General features: G+C 40.0%; 1 protein-coding gene across 1 annotated transcript in view; it reads right to left on the bottom strand.

Annotated features, from left to right (window-relative positions):
• Window positions 1–511: 511 nt before the first annotated feature.
• The window catches only part of MTF2 (metal response element binding transcription factor 2), a 50,242-nt gene continuing 28,331 nt past the window's right edge, over window positions 512–22,422 (bottom strand). The window contains exons 9-15 of the mRNA XM_089668954.1: window positions 20,004–20,127; window positions 11,394–11,461; window positions 9,035–9,202; window positions 8,299–8,401; window positions 6,563–6,624; window positions 6,378–6,470; window positions 512–1,934 (exon numbers count right to left, since the gene is read on the bottom strand). Coding sequence (XP_089525080.1) covers window positions 1,577–1,934; window positions 6,378–6,470; window positions 6,563–6,624; window positions 8,299–8,401; window positions 9,035–9,202; window positions 11,394–11,461; window positions 20,004–20,127 — 976 coding nt within the window. The 3' untranslated portion in view covers window positions 512–1,576. The remainder of the gene's footprint in view (window positions 1,935–6,377; window positions 6,471–6,562; window positions 6,625–8,298; window positions 8,402–9,034; window positions 9,203–11,393; window positions 11,462–20,003; window positions 20,128–22,422) is intronic.

Below are 22,422 nucleotides of genomic sequence, written 5' to 3'. Positions count from 1 at the left end.
TTGAGAATCTGTGGCAAGACTTGAAAATTGCTGTTAACAGACACTCTCCTTTGCAAAATCACTCAAGCTCTGTCAGATTGAATGAAGAATGGGCAAAAATGTCACTCTTTAGATGTGCCAAAGCTGGTAGAGACATCCCCAAAAAGACTTGTAGCTGTAATTGCAGCAAAAAGGAAGTTCTACAAAGTATCGACTCAAGGGGGCTGAACACAAATGCACGCCACACGTTTCACATATTTGTAAAAAAACATTTCTCATTTTTTTTTCCACTTCACAATTATGTGCCACTTTGTATTCGTCTATCACATAAGATCACAATACATTTGCCTTTTTGGTTGTAACATGACAAAAACGTGGAAAATTTCAAGGAGTATGAATACTTTTTCAAACGCACTCTATATCAATATAATCATGCTCATTCAACCAGTTATAGTAAGAGCTACATCCTTTTCTTTAGATAACAACCATAATTAAACCGTTCAACAAAAGAGAATAGCCAAGCACATAGTAATCAGTTCAAACTTTGTATTTAAATTAACAGAGGCTGGAGATAATGAAGCTTTTAAAAAGTATGGTTTTCTTTCAGAAGTGAACCCCTGCTTGAGACCCATCCATAAAGCAAAAGTTAAGAGATCCACCCCCATACTTCCACACCTGACCAATACAAGTATTGTCAAATACTTAAAGCCCTGTACACACAGGCTGAATATTGGTCGGTTTAAAAGAAACTGACCAACATTCGACCCGTGTGTACATCCATCTGTCTGACAGAAGCTGGTCGAATGGCTGGCTTCTGTCGAATGGGAATGGGAAAAAAAAAAAAGCCGAAGCAAAAAAACCACAGCACCTGATTGGCTGCCAGTGCTGACCGGTGTGTTCTTGCTGGGGGAGGGGGGGGGGGTTTGGGGCCAATGCTGACTGGTGTGTTCTGCCTGGGGGGGGGGGGGCCTGGGGGGGTTCAGTCCCCCTGTCAGAACACAACAGCGCGGATAGTTAGTACAGCGAGCTCCTCCCCAGTTCTTCAGTTGTTTTTTTCAGTTGCTGGGATGTACCCAGATTTATGCAGTACTGCAACCTGCTAGAACGGCAACTGTTGGCTGGATCAAATCCACCAAAACCTAGTAAACCTGTAAGAATAACAGTGTTGCTAGGTAGGGACATGCAGGCTTGATTTTACCGTATATGTCTAAAGCTTAGAGTCCACTTCCTGTTTAGATTTTATTTTTCTCTGAAGAGCAGCAACTTGACAATGCAGAGTTCCCTTGCAGCAAAGGGGATACACATAAATACCATATTATACTAAATGTTAATGCTCGATTACAAATACTGTTAAATTCATACCATTGCCAGAAATGTGCACTACTGCAGATATTTGGTTAAAGCAATGTCATCTTTTATGATCACTGGGAAAAGCTTGTATTGTATGAAAAATAAACCCTTATTTTCTCTATTCCAGCACCTATTTGCTACCAGAAGTATTGCAGGCACTTTGGCAGTGAACAGGGTGAACAAAAATAACTTATTTCCACTTCAAGGAATCTGAATATGAAGTACAAGTAGCTGTCCAGCACAGTGGTCAGGAGGCTGTAGCTCCATCCCACTCCACAAGATATTGAACCTTTCCATCAAGTGTGACTCGACGAGCCAATATGCGGTACTTTTCCCCACATGCTATCCTCCCAGCAGCGCCAAAGTAGTTGGTAATGGAATTCTTCAAATGGTGGAGCTGCAAGTCATGATCTGTGACATTTTTAACTAGATCTGTGTTGACAGCAGCAAGCTGAGAATCCTCCTTGCTTTCATCGTTTCTTCCTATCTCAGAATTGTGAACCTGGAGAGCTTTCCGTGGATGGCGACCCCTTTTTCTGGGTGGCGGTATGGTAGTAGACCACGACCTCCCTGTGCGCGTCACTCTTCTCAAGTCTGACTGAGGACTAGACCAAAAAGCAAAAAGAAATGGTATAGACACAAAGGACATGGCAGCACCAAACAAAGATGAATTTAAAGCTACTTTCACACTGATCCGTTTGAGGTGCATTTTTTAACATGACCTGCGATTGAAAAAGCACACCAAAAATGCACTGCTGGTGTGTTTTCCATTTATTTCAATGGGGAGGTGTGATTTTGGTGCACCAAAAATGCAGTGAGCAGGACTTTGTAACTCTTCATACTGATCCATTGCAGGTCTGATGCATTTTTCATAGGAATACAAGGTCACACGTTTTTTTTCTTCTGCCTTTTTTTGATGCAAAAGTGGAAGTGAAAAACAGATCAGTGTGAAGTTAAAAATTATTTTTAGGTTTACGAATTCAGTAGCTAACCTGTAATTATGTATATCCAACATCTTGTAGGCTGTTGGATCCAGTAGAAATCTTCACTGCAGAGATGCCTCATCCTCTTCCTGTCTCTGAATTTCAGGCATGCAGGGGGTTAATAGCTTTGGGTCTCCCTCCAGGCTGAATTCAATAGAAAAAAAAAAGTTCCTGCCCTCTTACTGCAATAGCTCTCTCAATGCTTTCCTTGCCAGTAACACTTTAGTAGATTGAGGGGGATTCTCTTCCCATTCAAAGATTATGTTACAAGCAGAACAGCTTATGTTCTCAATAGAAAGAGGGGAGCGGGTCCCTGTCAAGAGCTTTTTCTACAGAACTCTTCTCAGAGACCCAAAGACAATAATCCCCTGCATGCCCGAAGTTCAAGGAAAAGGAGGATTGGGCAATCCTACAGTTTAGACCGTACAGGACCAGAAGCCTGCACGGTATGGGACATAACTATTTATTTTATTTGTGATAAAAGATGAAGTCATAACTCGAAACCCAAAAGGAATATGTATCTAAAAACGGACCGTGAAGCACAGAACCAATACAGTACAAGTTTAAGAAGTATGCTTTCATAAGTTTTCCTTTTTCTGGTTTTAAAATTGGGAAGAAACTTTCATGCAATTTCTTTCTAGTGCAATTTTGACAATCTGTGTAGCCTTAAATGTATATCCAAAATATAAATCAACCCCTTCTGACTCGAAGGACATCACGTATGACTTTTATGTATCATAATGGAATAGTAAAGCTTAAAATTTAATGCATATAGTATAAAACATTCAATGTGTGGAAAGAACTATTTGCATAGGCACCTCTAATGTTTGCTATATGGTTTGTAACAATTATCTCTTGTGATAGTCAGCACCATCTAGGGCTACAATGCAGTATTTTTTTCAAAAACCACAAATTAACCACTTGACCTCCAGAAGGTTTTATCCTCTTTATGACCAGACCATTCTTTCTTATTTAGAACTGCGCTAATTTAAATTGCCAATCGCTTTGTCATGCAACACTGTACCCAAATAAAATTGATATCTTTATTTTTAAACGCAAAATTTGGAAAACAAGATTTTTTACTAATCGAATTTTATAATAAATTTAGGCCATAATGAATTCTGCTATGTCTTTGGTAAAAAAAAAAAAAAAATAATAACTGTACAATTATTGATTTGTATAGCGCTACAAACTATGGTGTATATATGAAAATTGATCGGTTCTGATGTACTGACAGCCTATGCATGAAGAAATTACATTTTTATTTGTTTTTTACACATGATCGTGTGTGTGTGTACGTATGCGTGTGTGTGTTTTTATATATAAAACTGTTTAATCAATGTCGAACATTTGTATTAGTTCAGTGTCATTATGGTAAAGCTTGATGTTTCACACCAAGTCAAACCCGGGGATGGTACGAATTGCACAGAAATTCTCAGGAAAAAAAAGGCTTTTTTTGTTTGATGTAGAAAAGTGGTAGTGTAGAATATTATTGTTGTGTGCATTCTTCAGTGTCAGATTTTTATTGTGCAAAAGCAGTACGCATTATATGAAATTTTCATTTGGAAAGCCTGAATCGGATGTCAAATTTGTGTACTCACTATACAAAAATGGAATGATCGCTCTGAATAAGGAATTTTTCTTCTGATTTTCTTACAGTGTGTACCCAGCTTAACACTTTACTACTCTGGGGAAGGTGACTGAAGGTTTTATACATAGACCTTGCCAGGCATAGACTAGGCAGAGCTGGCTCAGCATTGCCCCATTAATAAATGGCTGCTGGAGCTTGATACTCAAGAGCACTAGGAATTTTTTTTTCTTTTGCTTCTGGCAGCTGAACAGAGAAGTTGGGGGACAAGTGTATGCACTGCTGGGGATAACACATTAAAGTAAGCCTGTTTGCTTTGCCATGTGCTGCTACAGAGAATTCTTATTCTGCCAAAGCAATGTGTAAATTAACCCAACCTGGACTGGCCAAACTCACACCAGGCACCTTCACACAATTGCCTAAGCCTTCAGTCCCCTCGCTTTGGCCAAATATCAGTTTTTTCTTGATATGTAGCGCTTTGAAATATTTTGGTGGGGTTGATGCTGCATGCCAACTCCCCCCCTCTTATAAATTCTAATTTGCACATCAAAATGATGGACTGCCTTCATTGACCAGTAAAAAGTGTGGGAACGAGTAAATAGTGTTGACAAGGGAGGATTGAAAGTTACTGCAAAAGCCAGGCACCAGTTTTTAAACTTTATTTCAGAGCCTTTTTAAAGTCCAAGTTCATATTTTGTAACAAAAAAATAAATAAATGCACGTAAATTTTGTAGGGGAAAAAAAATTTCACACTGCAGCCTGCAAAAGCATTGCACCCACAATCAGTGGATCGCAGATGAAATGCCAGGCTCCTGCAGACAGTTACTGAAGTGCAAGAAGTGTCGAACTACGGGAGTGCTCACATGTGACCTCGCAGTTCATTGAAAACCACAAGCAGTCTGCCGCAGTGGTAGACAGGACTTGTAGTTATTCATTCACAGACTTCTGTGAATGAATGATGCGGCTGTGTGGGCAGAGCCCCGCACAGCCACAGTTTTTTACATTTTGACAGTGGGTGTGGGAACAACATCCCCCTCCTGCTGTCAGGTAAGGTAACACAAGTTACATGTTACAAAACTGAACGTATCTTTTAAAACCCTGGATAAGGATTAGCTTGTGTGCCACAATTTACACTAGTGCTATTAGCACAGATAAATTACTGCTTGTACACCTTTTCGTTCCTTACACAAGATTTCTTTAAATATAACTCAGTGTAAACAATTCAATAATGCAGGAACTACTAAAACGTTTTGAAATAAATGTAACAATTTCTGAAACCCTGAATATTAGAGTCCAACATACTGTATTATGTGTGTACAAAATGGATTATTATAGGGCCTATATATGAAGCACTTTAACGCCTGGTTCACATATGAGGTTTAGGTGTGCTGCCTTTTAGGTGCATATCGATTTGGTTTCGTGAAAGCGCATCAATATGTGGCAAGCAGGATTTTTATTTTGTACCACACCTAAAAAACGCACATGGGCTAAAAAGAATTGCTCTTTTTCAGACACCAATGTTCAAATTCACAATAAACCTAACGCATGCGTAGCTAATGCTGGGTACACAAAGTTTTTTCATTCAACCCAGTGGGCTGAACAAGGTTGTTGTACTAACTATGCGATGTTAGTCCAGCAATCACCCACCCCTTTGTTCTGACACTCATATTGCCCCTACAAGCTTTCTTAAAGGCACCATCTCGCTGAGCCAACAGAGCTACACTGTGTATATGCTGCTGTGAACAGGCACTTGCATGTGTCTCTGCACAGTTCGAGTGTTACTCTTTTTTTTGTTTAATTAAAAAGTCACCGGCAATGCTACACTATTGAATCTCCTTTGCATATATTTGTGCAAGAGCTATGGAATATGGAGATGTGACCTGGGTGCTGCTGACCTGTTGCCTTTTTTGTGATTAAAAGTGCTTCTGACCACCTTGATTATTTTAAAGGGGTTCACCGCATCCGTGGAGGAAACACCTGTTTGAGCACATGTGTGATATTCTTTGCAGGTAGTCCATGGTGGAAGCTTTACCTTTATTGGAGGCACATTAACTGTGGTGGCTGCTTTTTCTTTTTCTGGACACTTAAAACCAAATTGGATGATATATTGGACATTTTTCACCCCCCCCCCCCCCATTTATTTAGTGCACATGATATATAATAATAGTGTAATTTATGAGCATTGTTGTGTATGTGCAACTTCTGAGAATATATTTGGACATTTTTTTACTAATAGTAAGGAGCGCTTCACGGTTACTGGGTATACATGGTTTTCCAGCCTGCTCATTCTACAGAAGTCAGTAATGAAACCGGCTTCATTTGAACAGGTGTAAACACAGGCCAAAAGTTGGCTGGTTCCTGCCGAACCGACACTTTTCTGCTGATCTTCAGCCTGTGTGTACCCAGCTTTAGGGAACAAAACAGGTTTCATACAGGAGAGTACTTCTGAAAATCAGTATTAATGGATTTCCACATACCTGGAAAGGATGGTTGAGGTAGTTTCTTTAGAACTTGCAGCACCATTGGACTCCACATCGGTATTAACAGAGATAGTGGTGACCTCAGCTTTTCTGCAAGACAGATTAAAATAAAAAAAAAAAAAAAAAAAAAACTGAAGAACATCCTTAGCAAGAACAAAAAAGGAAACAAAAACGGTTCTTACTTTTTATTATCGGATGACTCCAATGTGGAATTCTTCTCCAACACTGAATCGGTTTCCATTTTCTAATAACAAAACGGAAGAAGAATTAAAAAGTTACTCATATTTCAAGTGACAGAGTTAAAGGATAATAAAAGGCATTTTTTTTTGTTTGGATAAACAGGAGAGGTGTTAAAATATATCATCTTTTTGCTGCCTGTGCCCCCATTAGGTAGATTCACACTCTCTATTTGTTACATTATGATCACTGAAAGTGAAAAGGAAAGTCCCAAATTCTGCGTTGTCTACATAACAGAACAGTAATGTCACCAAAACTAGGAGTACAGATCGGAAGATTTTCCTTACAACTAGGGACTGCCTCACTTTGAAGGATTTCCTTTCACTTCCTATTTTGACTATGGGTCAAGAAGTGAAGGGGAATCTTCCCAATGGGATGCAGACAACAAAAAAAAAAAAAAAAAAAATTAAAAACCTGACAGGGTTTATAAACCTCAATTACGCTATCCAAAATAAACAATAAAATGTTTTACCTTTAGTTCTACATTAAAAGTTAAAAGGCGACTGTAATGGCTTTTAGTCAATTTTAAAATGTATACATTTTAACCAATACATTACAGAGCATTATTGGTTCCCTAAGAAAGTGCTGAAGCTGTTGGACTCTCTAAGGCTAAGCTCACACCTATGCAGGTTGCGCAGATGCGTTTTTCTGGAGCATTTTGTGGTGCAGTTTGCATTTTTTCACACACGTTTTGGATCAGTTTTTGATGCATTTTGCGTTTTTAGGATGTGTTAATGTGGCTAGGATCGGTCTGGAATCATGCAGGAAACGCACCAAAAAGGAATTTACATCAAGTCTAAAGAACCAAATACACAATCTGCTGTGGATAAAGTCCCTGACCCTTTCCAAAAAACGCACCGGTAGAAAATGTGACCCATAGGAAATCATGTTAAACGGACTGTAGTGCTTTTCTGCAAATCTGAAAATGCACTGCAAAATGCATAAGTGTGAACCTAGACAACCTGGCCAAGTCAATCTCAGAATCTCCTAATTCATTTAGCTGTCTGTATATTTAAGCTTGAACCACTGAACTCAGGCAAAAAAACAAATTCGGACACACACACACACACACACACACACACACACACACACACACACACACACACACACACACACACACACACACACACACACACACACACACACACACACACACACACACACACACACACACACACACACACCTTGTTGAAGTCAGAGGAGAATGGGCAGACTGGTTGCTGTGACATTCAGATGGCAGGGTCAAAATTTTGTGTAAACCTGAAAGCATTGATCCACACTGGCTTGCATCAACGATACAAGCTTGTGGTGGTGTGGGGGATATTTTCTTGGCACTAGCACGGTGTACCTAATTAAGTGGCTAGTGAGTGTATAAATTATACATAGGTATTAAACAATATATGCTAAATCTATGCATTCCGATTACTTTATTAGTATTTTGGCACATACATTATGTGTGGACTGTAAAATAAACTTTTACTTTCAGAAATTTTCTTTGTTTCTGACTATTACCGACTCCCACAAAACCAATAAGGGAAAGCCAAAGCATTAGCATACTTATAAATGATACTATGAAAAGGTTTCTGTATTAGAAATATATTTTGTCACTCAGGTTTGAAGCCTACCACCTATAAGTATCTTTGCTGCCACCTATGAGCTAAACATATAGGTTTCTGATTACCGATGCAGCATCGAGAGTGTCATTTTGTAAGATCTTTCTCCTATGTGAACCTGGTGGACGACCTACTGGTTTCCTCTTCTTCACTTCTCCATTATTTTCTTCTCTAGAATAAAGAAGAAAAATGACAAAAGCCAGACAGTCACAACTACTTGTTCAGAGCTTATAGTTTGTTATCCACAATTTGCTACCCACAGATGCAGGCTTACATTTATCCTACTCTGTGCAATTTTCTGCTACCATCATGCAAAGCTAAGCATGCTTGCATCTTAAAAACATTTTAAAAAATGCAAAAACTGGGGCAAATGTACAATTTGTATTCCTACTAATGGAAAGTGGGAACAGATTCTGCACTTTACACACATAATACCCATGGAAAATGTCCCATATGTGCCAAGACAGCCTTTACCAAAGTAAAGCATTACCTGGAAGCAGACATACAGTAGTGTTGTATAATTCATTAGGTTATACTTTTTCAAAGTAAAAATGTTTTAGGTTTTGAAGTTTATACATTACTTTATAGATGGGTATAAATTTCTCACTGTACTTCCACACTTCAAAGTGCATAATGAATGCTGGTCTAAAAATCAAGCCCAGCACAGTTTCTACATCATTCAGTTCGCATGAGCAGCTCCACTCCATCTCTACTTGGAGAACTGGGAGAGGGGAATGTCATTAAGGTATGTGGTTTGTAAGCAGAAAGCACAGATGAATGTTAAAAGATATTGCTACTACTTACTTTGTAACCGGATGAAGCTTTGAGGACTTTCTGCCTTTAATCTTGAATTCATGTGATGTGCTCTCTTCTTTCTCCAGTTTCACAGCAGCATTTGGAGGAACAGGAGGGACTCGAATTCTGAGACCAAACAAATGTTTCTTTTTCTTGATTTCTTTCCCAGACATAAACCTGTGCAGCAAAACATATTTAACATAAATCTGCAGAAGTGATGTAAACTGTATCCAATGAGGACAAAATATCTGCCAATATTTTTAACCTATTCCCAAAAACACAACGCACATATGCATTGGCAGGAAAAGTGGAATTTAAGGTCTGTCGCCACACAAGTACTCATGGAAGCACAAGATTGTCTGCTGGGAGTGCACTCACTGTGTAATTCTAGCACGACATGCTGTGAGAGCCATTTGTAAAGGCCAATGGCTCCTACTGCGGTCTCTGAACCTGTAAGGGGAAAGAGAACCAGCGCTGGATTGATACAAAGCTCAGGGGTGGGGTGGGGTGGTGTCCAGGGGGAAGGCTGAAGGGGGGAACAATTAGTGGACTTTTTTATACCTTAATGCAAGTAATGTATTAAAATAAAAAAATAAAAACCTTTTGGCTTTAGAACAACTTTTAAAGTCCACCAGCAACCATTGGGAAGGGTTTTATTTGCTACTTTTGAGTATGGATGGCTTTTTTTCGGAGTGGGAGCAGGTACCTTAGTTTTGGTACATGCACGTTCCCACTTTCGGTCAGATCACCTTCACCGGACGTTTGGCCCCTTTCCTCCTAGCCAGCAACCTCTTCGGACATGTCACAGGTCCCATGACTCTGTGGGACCATTACCATATCAAGGCTCATGCATACATGGTGGGAAGCCACAAGAAGTCACAGCCAGGTTCCCACAATAAAAATGCCAGCACTGGCGACCGAAGACTGGTGAAGAACCAGTCCGGATGAGAATGGCGCTGGATCCTTAGACAGGTAAATGTACCTTTATTAAAAGTCAACAGCTACAGTAGTCGAAGCTGCTGACCCCCATTTTCACCAATTTAAATCCTTAACAGTATACCCCTTTAACCTTTTGCCGCCCAGCCAATGGCCGTTTGGCGGCCGGCAAAATCCCTCAGCGTTCCGGGTGGACGCCATATGGCGTCCTCCCAGGCATGCGCAGTTTGCACGCCTGCAGAACTGCGCAATCTGTTGCCGGCCGTGTACCTTGGACACGGCCGATGACAGATCTGAGTACCGGCCCCATTGCCGGTATCATGTGACCTGCTGTGACTAATTACAGCAGGTCACATGACAGTTGTATACAATAGATGGCTTTATTCATGCCATCCATTGTATACTAGTGTGTCTAGCTGTGATTGGTCACAGCGATCACATGCACAAGCTGGGCCAATCACAGCCCAGCTGTGTCATGTGATTAGCCATGGCCAAATCACAGCTAAGCACAAAAAAAAAAAAAGAACCTGAATGAATCGATGTCATTTCAGTTAAATGCTTGCTTATAGCAAAGTAATTCTTTGCTATAAGCAAATTGTGTTAAAAAAAAATATAAAATAATTTTTTTAATTTTCTGAAAAATTATGACAAAAAAATAAAAACTTCAAAAAACTCGCCATGCCTCTTATGAAATACGTCGGACTGTCTACTTTGCAAAAAGGGGTCATTAGGGGATATCTGTACTGTTCTGACATTCTTGGACCTCAAGAAATTAGATTGGCCATCAGTACTTCAGGATTGATCAATTTTCAGATCTATACCATAGTTTGTGAACTCTGCAACTTTCCTACAAACTAAATAATACATCCTAATTTGGGTTATTTTCACCAAAGACATGTAGCAGAATACATCTTGGCCTAAATTTACGAAGAACAATTATTTATTTGCAAACTTTTATAACAGAAACAAAGAAAAGCGTGTTTTTTTTCCACAATTTTCAGTCATTTTTGTTAATTTAGCAAAAAATAAAAATCCCAGTGGTGATTAAATACCACCAAAAGAAAGCTCTAGTTGTGTGAAGAAAATGATAAAATTTAAGTTTGGGTATAATGTTGTATGACCGCGCAATTGTCATTCAAAGTGTGAGAGCACTGAAACCTGAAAAATGGCCTGGGCAGGAAGGGGGTAAAAGTGCCCTGTATTGAAATGGTTAAACACTGCTACAACACAAAAGCCATATCCATTTTGGAAAAAGATGGACTTCCTTGGTTCAACAAAATATTTTGATTAAGAATTACAAAACTCTAAAAACAAACTTTTTATTAATGACAGCATAAAGGAGGGGTTACACGTGACATCTGTCTTCTTTTCTGCGATGAAAAAAAATGTATACTGCACAGGCAAAAGCTAAAAACAAACAATTTCAGCTTACATGGTCTTATTCTCATTTAATGCATCCAGGATCCGTTCATATCGTTCTGCTTTGGGTGTGTCTGCCAGCTTAAAAAAAAAAAAAAAATTAAAAAGTTGTGGCATAAAGACTTATTTTCCATGAAAGTAACAGGTTTTTCTTAAATACAGAAATGTTCTAGAAGGCACTAAAGAGATAGCAACAAAATAGTTCTATTACTACCAAAGATTGTGTTATTTATCTACCAAGCCAAATCAATTTATTGGCAGCCAGCGACACCTCTGAAATGTACCTTTTTGAGACTGGTATATCAAGAGTTTAAAACCTTTATGAATGGAGAAAAAAATATATATATTTACATAAGTACATTAACTTTCCCAGTGTGTAGAAGTGTGCCTTTATACTTGTGACAGCTGGTCTTTCATACATGTGTGTGGATAGGGGAAGCTTTTTTTTTTTTTTTTTCCCCTCTTTCCCCCCCTCCGATCAGTCCTAAGAATGCTCCAAACTCCCAATTCAATAAAAAAGCAGCAGCATCTATGAAACAAGGGACAAGACTCTTCAATACAGTGAAATAAAATTCACCCGAGTGAATCCAGAAGTAGGAACAGTGCCAGAAAGGCCTTGTTAGGCATCTGCAGATCAGCCATAGTCAGGGACATAAACCCAGGTGGACAGATCCCACAGATATCTGCAACAGAAGACCAGTTTGTTTTGCCTGCAAGTAGCCCAGCGACACACAAGGCCCTCCTTCGACATACTTTGCCTGAAATGTACTGTAAGGTCTGCAGTGCACCTTAGGTGTGTGAAACTCCATGTCCATAAGCGAAAGTTGGGAAAGAACAACAGGTTTCCAGAGGATAGACCTTAAGTGGATCAGCATGAGTAAGACTGAGACCCATGGTACTGGTAACAGATCTGCTCAGGAACTAGACCCACAACAACATAAGAGGTTGAGGTGGACCAAGTGGAGATAGAAGAAATGGTGTGCCTCTTAGAAGAAGATCATTTATCATTTCATTCTCCTGCAAGAGAGGAGACCTATAACTCACTGTCTGATGGCAACCCTGCTGTAAACCCCTTCAACACAGGTCTGCTGGTTAACACTACCCACATGTAGTTTCCAACACTGAAACTGGGCAAAGCAAAACCCAGTCAGATCTTGCAGACATATAGCCCCTCGACAAGTCATCCTCCCGGCCCATGGTGACATCTTTCTTTACATGAGGTCTTAGTGTCCCACAATGGGGATGCCAGGAAAAGACACCATCAAAGATATAGGAGCCCACACTGAGAAGAACAAGGTGTTTAGCAGTCTTCCACCCAAACATGATTCTGAATCCTCATTGTTGCCTCTAAAGTCAACCCCAAGTTGACCAGGCAAGTCCATCTAGAAAAAAGGAATGACACCACCTTACATGCCACAAGGAAAGAAGATTTTTCAGAGGCGAAAAAGGGTGGTGGGCAGGATAAGACACCGCTCCTTAGGTTAAAGACACAGGAAATAGAGTCATAGCTGTAAGTTGAGAACCCAAAACGGGGGCAAGATCTGTTAATCCGTGCAGTGGCATTAGGTAGAAAAAAGGTATGTAGCTGAAGAGAGTGCTGAAGGTAAGGCGGTATCCTGGAGGACCTAAAAAAGGGGCACTCTGCACCTGAATGCCCAATGGGATTAATGAATCAGCCCCCTATTTTGGAAAGTGTGGGGTGCGCACCTTTTCGCTGAAGGCTCCACTGAGTACTGAGTAAGCTTCTTGCTTTCAGCCTTGCAGGCTGCTTGAGAAGCAGAGGGCCTAAATGAATCTACTCTAGAAGTATTCTGTCAGCACTTTCTTGGCCTTCTTATGCTCAGGCTTACAGTGATATGGATGGATGATTATGAGGATAATGATGATGATGACGACATGTCAAGGATAGGTCTGAAGAGACAGCGTATCAAGATCAAGCCAGTCAGGTACTTCCTGTTTACAGCATCTGTCTCCCAGCACCTCAGTGAGACAGCTCTGCATATTTGTATGGACCATCAACCCATACCAAACAAGTTTAGATGCTTCTAACAAGCAAGCACAACTGAAGCATGGTGCTCTACATACCGGTTTCAAATGCTCTAACAGCCATATATCGCCTGAAGGAGGGCTGTCTTTAGGGATTTAACTCATTCTGCCACAGTTTGACAGATCCACCACTCCGGAACCAGAACAATTTTTTTTCCAAAATGTTTACACACTCTGACAGCCCTGCACAATTAAAATAAATAGTAGTTGCATTTTTTTTTTATTTTGCACTAGATTTGCTCAAAATGTCTACTAAATTGATATTTTAGGTAAATACACCAAAATGAATTTTAGTGCACATAAACAGAATACCTGATTTTTGGAAAAATTTAAAAGATGGGGTTGTGTTCAGTCGCAAGCACGTAAAATAAAAAAAAATATAAATAAAAATGCGCATGCCATGAAAGCTCAAGAAAAAAAACAAAAAAAAAACTATGGTGCACAAAATTGCCCATAACGCTTTGAAAGCCTTTACCAATCGTCAGTTTTGTGATAACAGCGAATGATGACCCTAGAAGTATTGTCCTTACGCCAAAGATATTTGTGTGATGCAATCAATGTTGGTGCATTTGACTAGGGACTTTAAAATTTGTCTTTATTATATGCCACTTTCAATTTCAGTAATTTTTTTTGTATTGAAGTTTTACCAAATACAGATTATGACGTACAGGCATTTAGATCAAAGTAATGCACCAGTAAGTTTCAGAATAATAGTCAAGGAGCTCAAGTCTAAATTTGACGAAATAAAACTAGAGACTAAGTATTCTGGATTATAAACTGGTATTGCAAGGGTGGTGTATAACGCCAGGCAAAAGTGCAGGCCAATTGCAAACTATTAACCAAGAACTACTGCTGAACCAAATTAAGATATTAGATCTGCCATATGGCGAGAGCAGAAAGAGAAGTATAAAAGACTCTGTAGTGGGGAGGTAAAAAGAATAGAGAGGAATACCTATAGAGACAAATAGCTTGCTGTGGACAGTTAAGAGTGGGCATATTGTATCCTGTGGTCCTCATCTTCAAGAACTTCCTGTGTGTGTCCAAAAGGGACACCGGTATGTTTTTCATTATTGAAAATGCATTGACCCGGCAACAGACCTCTGAAGTGGACAAACAGTTGCTTCCAAGCGTCTGCTATTGTGTTTCACCACCAGCAGGACATCAGTTGCTAGTTTGAATTGAGATTTCAAGGTTGTAGATTTTAGAGCAGAGCATACCAGGAATCTCTATGGAAGGGACAACTGCACAGAGACTAAGAGTTTAAGAAGTTCAGTCCAAAACCTAAGGAGCATGGTACCTTTCCACCATGTGGGAAGCAGAACATGACCCAAGGCCAAACAGTCATGAAAGCATGTGCCAGGGAGGGACGGGTGGAGATGTGCTTATTGGGGTAGAACCATGTACCATTTCACAATGGTCTTGAAAGCCCATTCAGATGTAGCTATATTACTAGAGCAAAAAGCCATTGTAGACCAGATTTGAAGCCTACCTTCCCTGTGTACGGTAGGTGTACGATAGCAGATATGCTCAGAAAGTGAGACCTTCGTTGTGAGATCCTCATCATTGAGTTCAGTGGCTATCCAATGTTCCATTTGTAGAAAAAAGGAAACATTCAGAAGATGGGGCATGGAATTTTTCACAGATTTCCATCCAGGTACAGGGCAGCTTTTGATGAAAGAGTAGACATAATGACATCTGCAAAAGTTCCACCAGTGAAAAGCGTGAGGAGATTCCATTCTCTGGAGAAACAATGCATTGCCCAGAAGTGGTAGAAGAAACTGTGATGAAACCAACTTACTGAAGTATTTGGTGGAGTTCCAGATATGGAGCATGTGTTTCATTAGAATGCTCAATTATATGCCACTTACATTTTTCTTTTTTTTAAAGATTTGCTGATCAAGCACAGATTGCGTTTCGCCAGCTTTTTTTCCGGCCAGACTGGAAATGCTGAAATCCTAGTCATTTCCGGCTTCATTCGCCAGAGTAGAGATCAGGCAGCAGATGTGTACTAATCTGTCTGGTCTCCCCGCAGACACCCACCTTTGTAGGTTCTGCGGAGAACAGTATACATAGCGATGCATCACCTTTTCAGTCCCACACAAGTAAATCAGGTATTTAGCTTGTTTGTGAAAGTCGATTGCACGCTGAAAACGGTACCAAGCTCAGATCTACTCCTGCCGTGAACTTGTATTACCCACCTAATACTGATGGTGTATATGTACAATGCGTGGTCCTTAAGTAGTTAATATCACAGGCACGACAGGGTAAAAGGAAGCACCTACCAGTGAAACCAGTACTTGCCTGTTGGTTTTCCTGTTAATGTGGGTCACTGGCCAATTTAGAGTGGGCAAATACGAATTGCTTCTCAAAAAAGGGGCACAGTTTCAATGCCCTGGAAGGTGCTTCCAGTCTGCATTGTGGAAAACCACAAATAGTGGGTGTAGTGGAAAGGTCCTTGTAGCTGTAAGGTTTCTGAAGCACCCAAGGCCAATAACAGTAGGCTGACTCTCCAGGTGCAGAGTAGTATGTATGCCTCTTGTACATCTGAGCAAATGGCAGAAGACTGCAGTTCCGCAAAAATAGTCTAACAGAGACTGTCGTGAGCACCCATAAGGAATTGGCTGAATTTGGTCACAAAATCCCTGTATGACTGCAGCAGGGGCATCGGACAAAAAGGCAGGGGACCCTGGCTCACTTGAAGGAGCTAAAAGAGAATCAAATGATGTAGACCCGAAAACCACAGGGTCAAAGGATTCTCAATTAGAAACATCAGTGCCCTTTGAGGGTACAGGAATACATGCAACCAGAACATTAGTTTTAACTGGGGTCAACTGTAGCAGGACGACTGTGCCTTAGTATCTAGATGCAGACATGTTTTGGTCATGTGATGATCAAGCAAATAAGCTCAGGGTAGAAGGCAAGGCCTCAAGTACTCACACGCAGCTGGTGGAAGATGAGGGTCTGAAGGCTGTAGGTGACCAAAGGTCACTGCTGACAGGCAGTAGGAACAGTTTGGAGATTCACAGCTCTCTTACAAATAAGGAGCAGCATCGAGACAATGCTTCTTCGATGCTGAATGGCAGGAAGAAAGAGCATTCCTGCATGTAACAATCTAACCAGAAGTTGACATCAGTGCTCAGTCCTTCAGCATTAACCACTCCGCAGAAAACCAGCTGTAGCAGGAAAATAAAAACTGTTGCCCAGCAGTACAAATAATATAGCTTCTGATGCCCAGCCCAAATGGCCCTCACAGAGCGAGTCTTCAGAGAAAGGGCAAGTGCTGCAGCAATGCCAAAGGCTCTGGACCTAGAAGGTGTTCCACAACTTGTTAATCGGAGTGCAGGCTGGAAAGTACCCAACATGAAACCCTGTGGCTGAAAGTCACTTCCTTGCTTTCACCACAACATCCAGTCCAGCAGGGTCCAGGCATGGCATGCCAAGGCTGAAGAAAGGTTGGATGCTGCCATGTATAAACCAGCACAAGCAGTGGCGTCGCAAGGAATCTAAGAAAAAAAAAAAAAAAGAAGTTTGAATTCAAGAAAGCTAGGACTTTTGCTAAACAGAGCTGAAGAAATGACATCCATCCTTTTTGGATACTAGCATAAAACCTGAGGCACGCTGGGTAGAGAAGGGGTTATTCTAGGCATACAGATACTTTGTTTTCCAGTGTCCAGTTGTGGGAGTATGACCCTACAATGTGTCCCTTAATGGACGAGAAAATAGTTAAACTGGGATAATTTAGGTCAGTTATAACAAAAAGCTGTTGAATCTAAAAACTCACAAAAAGCTCTAAAGTGGTGGTAAACCCTTCCATATCCTCCTACATAAGTTGTACCTGTTGATCTGCAATACTGTCTTCTCTATATCTGTTCAGAGGCCAAAATTCATATAGCTTGTCTGAGCTTTCAGAAAGCAGGGGGCAGAGAGCTAAAGTCACACTCTTTAGATCTCAGTGAGAGCAGAGTGGAGGGAAGGGACACACTCTTCATCACACAGGAATAGAGCTAATCTGTCAATCACAGGCTTTGAGCTTGAGTTCTCTCCCTTTTTACCTTAGTGTCAGGAAAATTTGTCAGAAGTGATTCATGCATACAGTAGAGGAACAAAATTACACTTCGTGCTCTGGATTGAGACCAGTGCACACTATAGAGGGATATGCTTTATTCATATTTCATGTCAAGAGGATTACAAGCACTTTAAAAGAAAATATTTGTATTAGTAACCTTAAGTGTATTTCCCCTTTTGCAGGCAGACTGGGATGATACCTACTTTATTTGTTACATGTCCCCATTCAAGTAGTACAATGTAATGTTTGAAAAATTAAGTTGCTGCTTACCATTTCAGATGCTCTTCTCTGATAACTTCAGCATTGAAAATTTGACTTGGTACTCTATGAGGGGCTGGGGAGCTGTGTTTGCCATAAATGTCTGCACTGTGCTGACAAATCTCATTATCAAATGTAAATTAGATCTGAACAGTGTGGTTTTTTTTTTTTAAATAAAGTGCTTTTTTTTTTTTTAAATTAAAAATTCAGTCTATACATACGCACAGTTATTTATATACAAACACTAAAAGGTAAAGTCAATACAGCATTAGGCAAAATTGCCCCACGCGGCTAGGCATGAAATAGCAAATATAAAGATTAAACTCAACATTTCTGCTTCCAAATGATGTAGAATAACTGGAAATACATAGGTGTTCACAATAAGGTTTGTAGGGTATAGCATGAGCATAGACCATAAAACATAAAAATTTGAGAAAAAAAAAAACATTTTTTAACTAAACTAAACTTTGGTGAACAAGCTTCCTCAATGTGTCTACTTTCAGCGAATTAAATACAGGCCATAAATGTTTAAGAGGTAGACTTGACATATGAGCAGCTCCAATGCACACCTAAAGTCTTATGCAATGAGAGACGTAAGATGTAAGTTTGGGGTATTTATAGTGATGGTGTTGGACTATGGCCATGCGTATCTGTTCAACAGGCAATATGCTATAAAGGTAAGGAGCAGGAGCATTATGTCAAACCAGAGGGGACTCCCCCACTTAGTATTCTGTTCCTGACTAGTTGGAATGGTGCTAGACCAGGTGTGCCTAGCCACACATCCAAAATATTTGTAAATTTTCTCAGACAACCCCTGTTGAAAAACTAAATTTCTCTCCAATTAGGGTGTCATTGACAGCCATATTCCATGGCATATGAGAAGGGGGTGGGTGTGGGAGATAGCCATCTCTGGGCTGCGAGTTTCCAAGAAATTAACAGGACTCGAACTGCAATATATGTATGTGGAATATAGATTTTCTCATCTAGCTCTCCCAATAAACAAATCTTAGGGTCCAAGTTGAACAGTGTCTATCCTAACAAATTAACGATTTAGAAGCTGGGCTTCTTTATTGTATGTTATTGAAAGAAAGCAGAGCCTGTCCTTGCCTTTTTATTGGGGCAAAATCACTTTGCCCATGTTCAGAAATTCTTGCAGTCAGCCATGACACCTTCTCCTAAGAAAAATGTAAAAATGCCAAGATATTTTTATAAACCTTTTTTCACAGGTATACTGTGTAAATGGGGAAACATACAGTGGGGTTTTCTCAAATTTGCCTGCAAAATTGGAAACACAAACTAACCTAAATTTAAAGTATAAAAATATTAACCAAAATGTATTATTTACAGGGACTTGTATAGCTCCAACAATTTACGCAGAGCTATACATATATATTGTACATTCACATCACTCTGTCCTCAAGCAGCTTTCAATGTATGGTACCCAACTTACATTCATACATACACATACATACTAAGGCCAATTTAGACAGGAACCAATTAACCTACCAGCATGCCCTTGGAGTGTGGAAAGGAACTGCAGTACCTGAAGGAAACCCTTGCAGCCACAGGAAGAACTTCAGGGGCACAGGTTCAGTGGTTGGAATTTGAATAGATAACCTTTGGGCTGCCAGGTGAAGTGCTAACCACTTAGTCACTGCAAATTGGGGCATTTTGTATATTCTACATCAGCCGTTCTCAACCTTTTCAAACATCCTTGAAAAACCTTTTTTTGGGAACCCCGGATAAAATTACTATATCTACAACTCATGATACATTAGTGTGATGATCAGTGGGAAGAATGTTCTTGGTGGTCATTAGGAAGAATTACCTCCTTAGGCTGCTTTTAGACTGATGGTGTGCAGTTTGACCGCACCGCAGGAGCAGCACAGTGTACCCATGGGTTTGGTGCGGGTTAGCTGCTCTTTCCCATAAAGTTCTATTAGGTCCTATGGCTTTGGAGCGCATTCAGAAACTCCAGCATCTTTTGTGCACTTTCAGAAAGCGCACCGAAACCGTAGGACCGAATGGATCTCTATTGGAAAACACAGTGAACCCAGACCAAGCCTGCAGGTACACTGTGCTGCTCCCAAAGTGCGGTCAAACTGTACCGCATCTGTCTGAAAGCAGCTTTACAAAAGAAAACTCTGGAAGAACCCTAGGGTTCCATGGAACCCAGGTTGAAAAACCTTGTTCTACGTGCTTGGAAAGATTTGTACAGGACTTTTAGGTAAGAAACTGACTCAACGTACTTACCTCACCAGGATGCAACAGATCCCAGTTGTCATTTATATAAGTGATGAGTTCAAGTTCTGAATCAAAGTACTTCTTTTTATGAATAACACTTAGATTGTATAGGCAGAGGTGTGCTATGTCTACCCTAGAAGTCAAAGAGAACAGAAAAAAACCACCATGTGTACTTTTCTGGTATTGTCAGACCTATAATGAACAAACCTACAGAGAAAAAAAAACTTTATATGAAGAAACAATTTAACACAAAAAGTATGTCCAGCCAAAACTCTGTTTTGGATAGATAGGGGAAGTGCTAGAATCACTATCAAAGTTGTACTGCTAGCCAGGGCTCTTCCAGAGAAAAAAAAAAAAAATCCTCTCTCACTTCCTGTCCTGCTGACATTTTACCAGGCAGAAAGTGAGGGGAACGCTACAACAGCAACACAGAGGTATACAAAAATGCTTTTCTATAGTGGAGCAGAGAAAAGCTAACACCTTTTAGAATTTTTTGATGTGTGTTCCTGTTGCAGATTTTTTTCTTCTTGTCTGGTAAAGGAATGAAGGTAAAGTACTCCAACGGTACCACAGATAGCAGTAAAAACTCAGCATGACTTATAATCTATCCCCTCACTATCCAAAATTAGAAAAACATTGACTAGACATACACTTTAATGCATGAACACATGTAGACTCAGATGTGCAAAGGGATTAGCTAAAAATGATGCACTATAACTAAAGCCTAATAATAGAAATAAATCCAATATGTATACAATAAGTACACTAACATCATAGCACATGCATACAAATAAAAAGCAAAGTGAACAGGACTTTTACAGGAACTTTCGAATATGTGCCGTTACTTTGGTAATCAACTGATTTTTCAAGTGTTTTTTCCCCACACATATTGTACTTGCCGTCTAATTGAAATATTCCAAATAGAGATTGTAGACACTAGATGGCATACCTGTGAATGTGTCAGACAATCTGCACCAACCTCAGCCGAGAGGTAACGGCCAGCAACACAACAGTATAAATACACTTCATTTGAGAAAATGACTGATGACTTCTAAAATGTGGTCTGACCAAATTGAGAGTGCCATTTTAAATTTTCCTGTCTGGATTTAATGAAAGTGGAAAGCAGGCATAAAAAAGTGCCTTACTTTTCTTGTACTAAAAGCCAAATTATTTTATAAAAGGTCATGTAAAACAGAAATAAAACATGCAGTCAAATTAACAAAACATTCCACACCTTGAAATGTGTAAAAAAACAAAAAAACAAAAAAAACCACACACCACATAATTAAGCAGTGTCAAGCACATGCACATTGGGATAAAATACACAATTTAGTTTGCAATTTTTTAGTCTGCATAAATATTACAATCCTCCCCATTGTGTTCTACCACTGTAACGGGAAGCACACATACTGGGCAAAATTTAGCTGCTCCTACATAGGAATAAACAAAAGCTACTGGTTTAAAACATTAGCATTCTGACACTACTTAGTTTAAAGTGCAACTGCGGACGGACTATAGATATTAATTTATTTACATGTACTTAAGCATAAATAGGAACTTTGCCATACCTGTAAATCCATATCTTAGAGTACAATACAGAACACAGGAGTTTATTCTTAGTGTGTTATATGTTAATAGTTTGGGTTTTTTTTTTTTTTTTTTTTTTTTTTTTAGAAAGCAGTAAGGAGATCAGATGAAGAGGTGAGGGACTGGTGTCCTGTACTCCAAGTGAAATTTACAGGTATATCAAAATTCCTATTATCTTAAGTCATACAGCCAAGGACACAAGAGTTGATTTTTAGACCAAGGAAGTCCCCAAGCAATAAGGAAGGAGGAAGAGCAAGAAGGGTCAATGGACAGCAGAAGCACCTAGTAGCTGAAGCAGGATCAGCAGAAGCTCAGCCACCTGTCAAAAAACGATTTTGAAAACGTGAACAAGAAACAGATTGTGGCCCTGCGACCCTTAAGAAGGGCCGATGCTATATGTTGTAAAATTAATCCAAACCTCTTTGGAAGAACAGGCTCAGGTAGGAAAAGAGGGAATCATTCCCTATGGGCAGGATCCCTGGAAAGAAAGGCAAAATAACCACCCAGCCAGGTGTAGGAGGAACTGTCTGAGGAATAGAGGAGGGGTCAATTGGCAAGGGAATGCATGGGAGACCGATGACGTTCCTGATCCTAGTCATAAGGCAAATTGTATGTTTGACATGCTTTCAAGTCAGGAAATATGGAGCAAGTTCGACTTTTCCCCAGGACACGATATAAAAAGGTACCAAAGAAGCAAAAAGCACTGGCTTCCAGGAAGTGTAAGAAAGTGAAGAGGCCCCCAGGAAAAACACCGGGGGGAGTCAAGGCAGAACTAGAGCTGCTAGGGTTAATCGAAAGATAAAAGGTTCATTTTTTTTACAGAGGCCTTTATAAAGGGGGA

This window comes from Staurois parvus, unplaced genomic scaffold (assembly GCF_062004578.1).
Source record: "Staurois parvus isolate SC_StPar_1 unplaced genomic scaffold, SC_StPar_1.0 ptg000066l, whole genome shotgun sequence".
Classification (NCBI taxonomy): Eukaryota; Metazoa; Chordata; class Amphibia; order Anura; family Ranidae; genus Staurois; species Staurois parvus.
The sequence above is the reverse complement of the archived record's forward strand: the minus strand, read 5'-3'. Positions and strand labels throughout refer to the sequence as shown.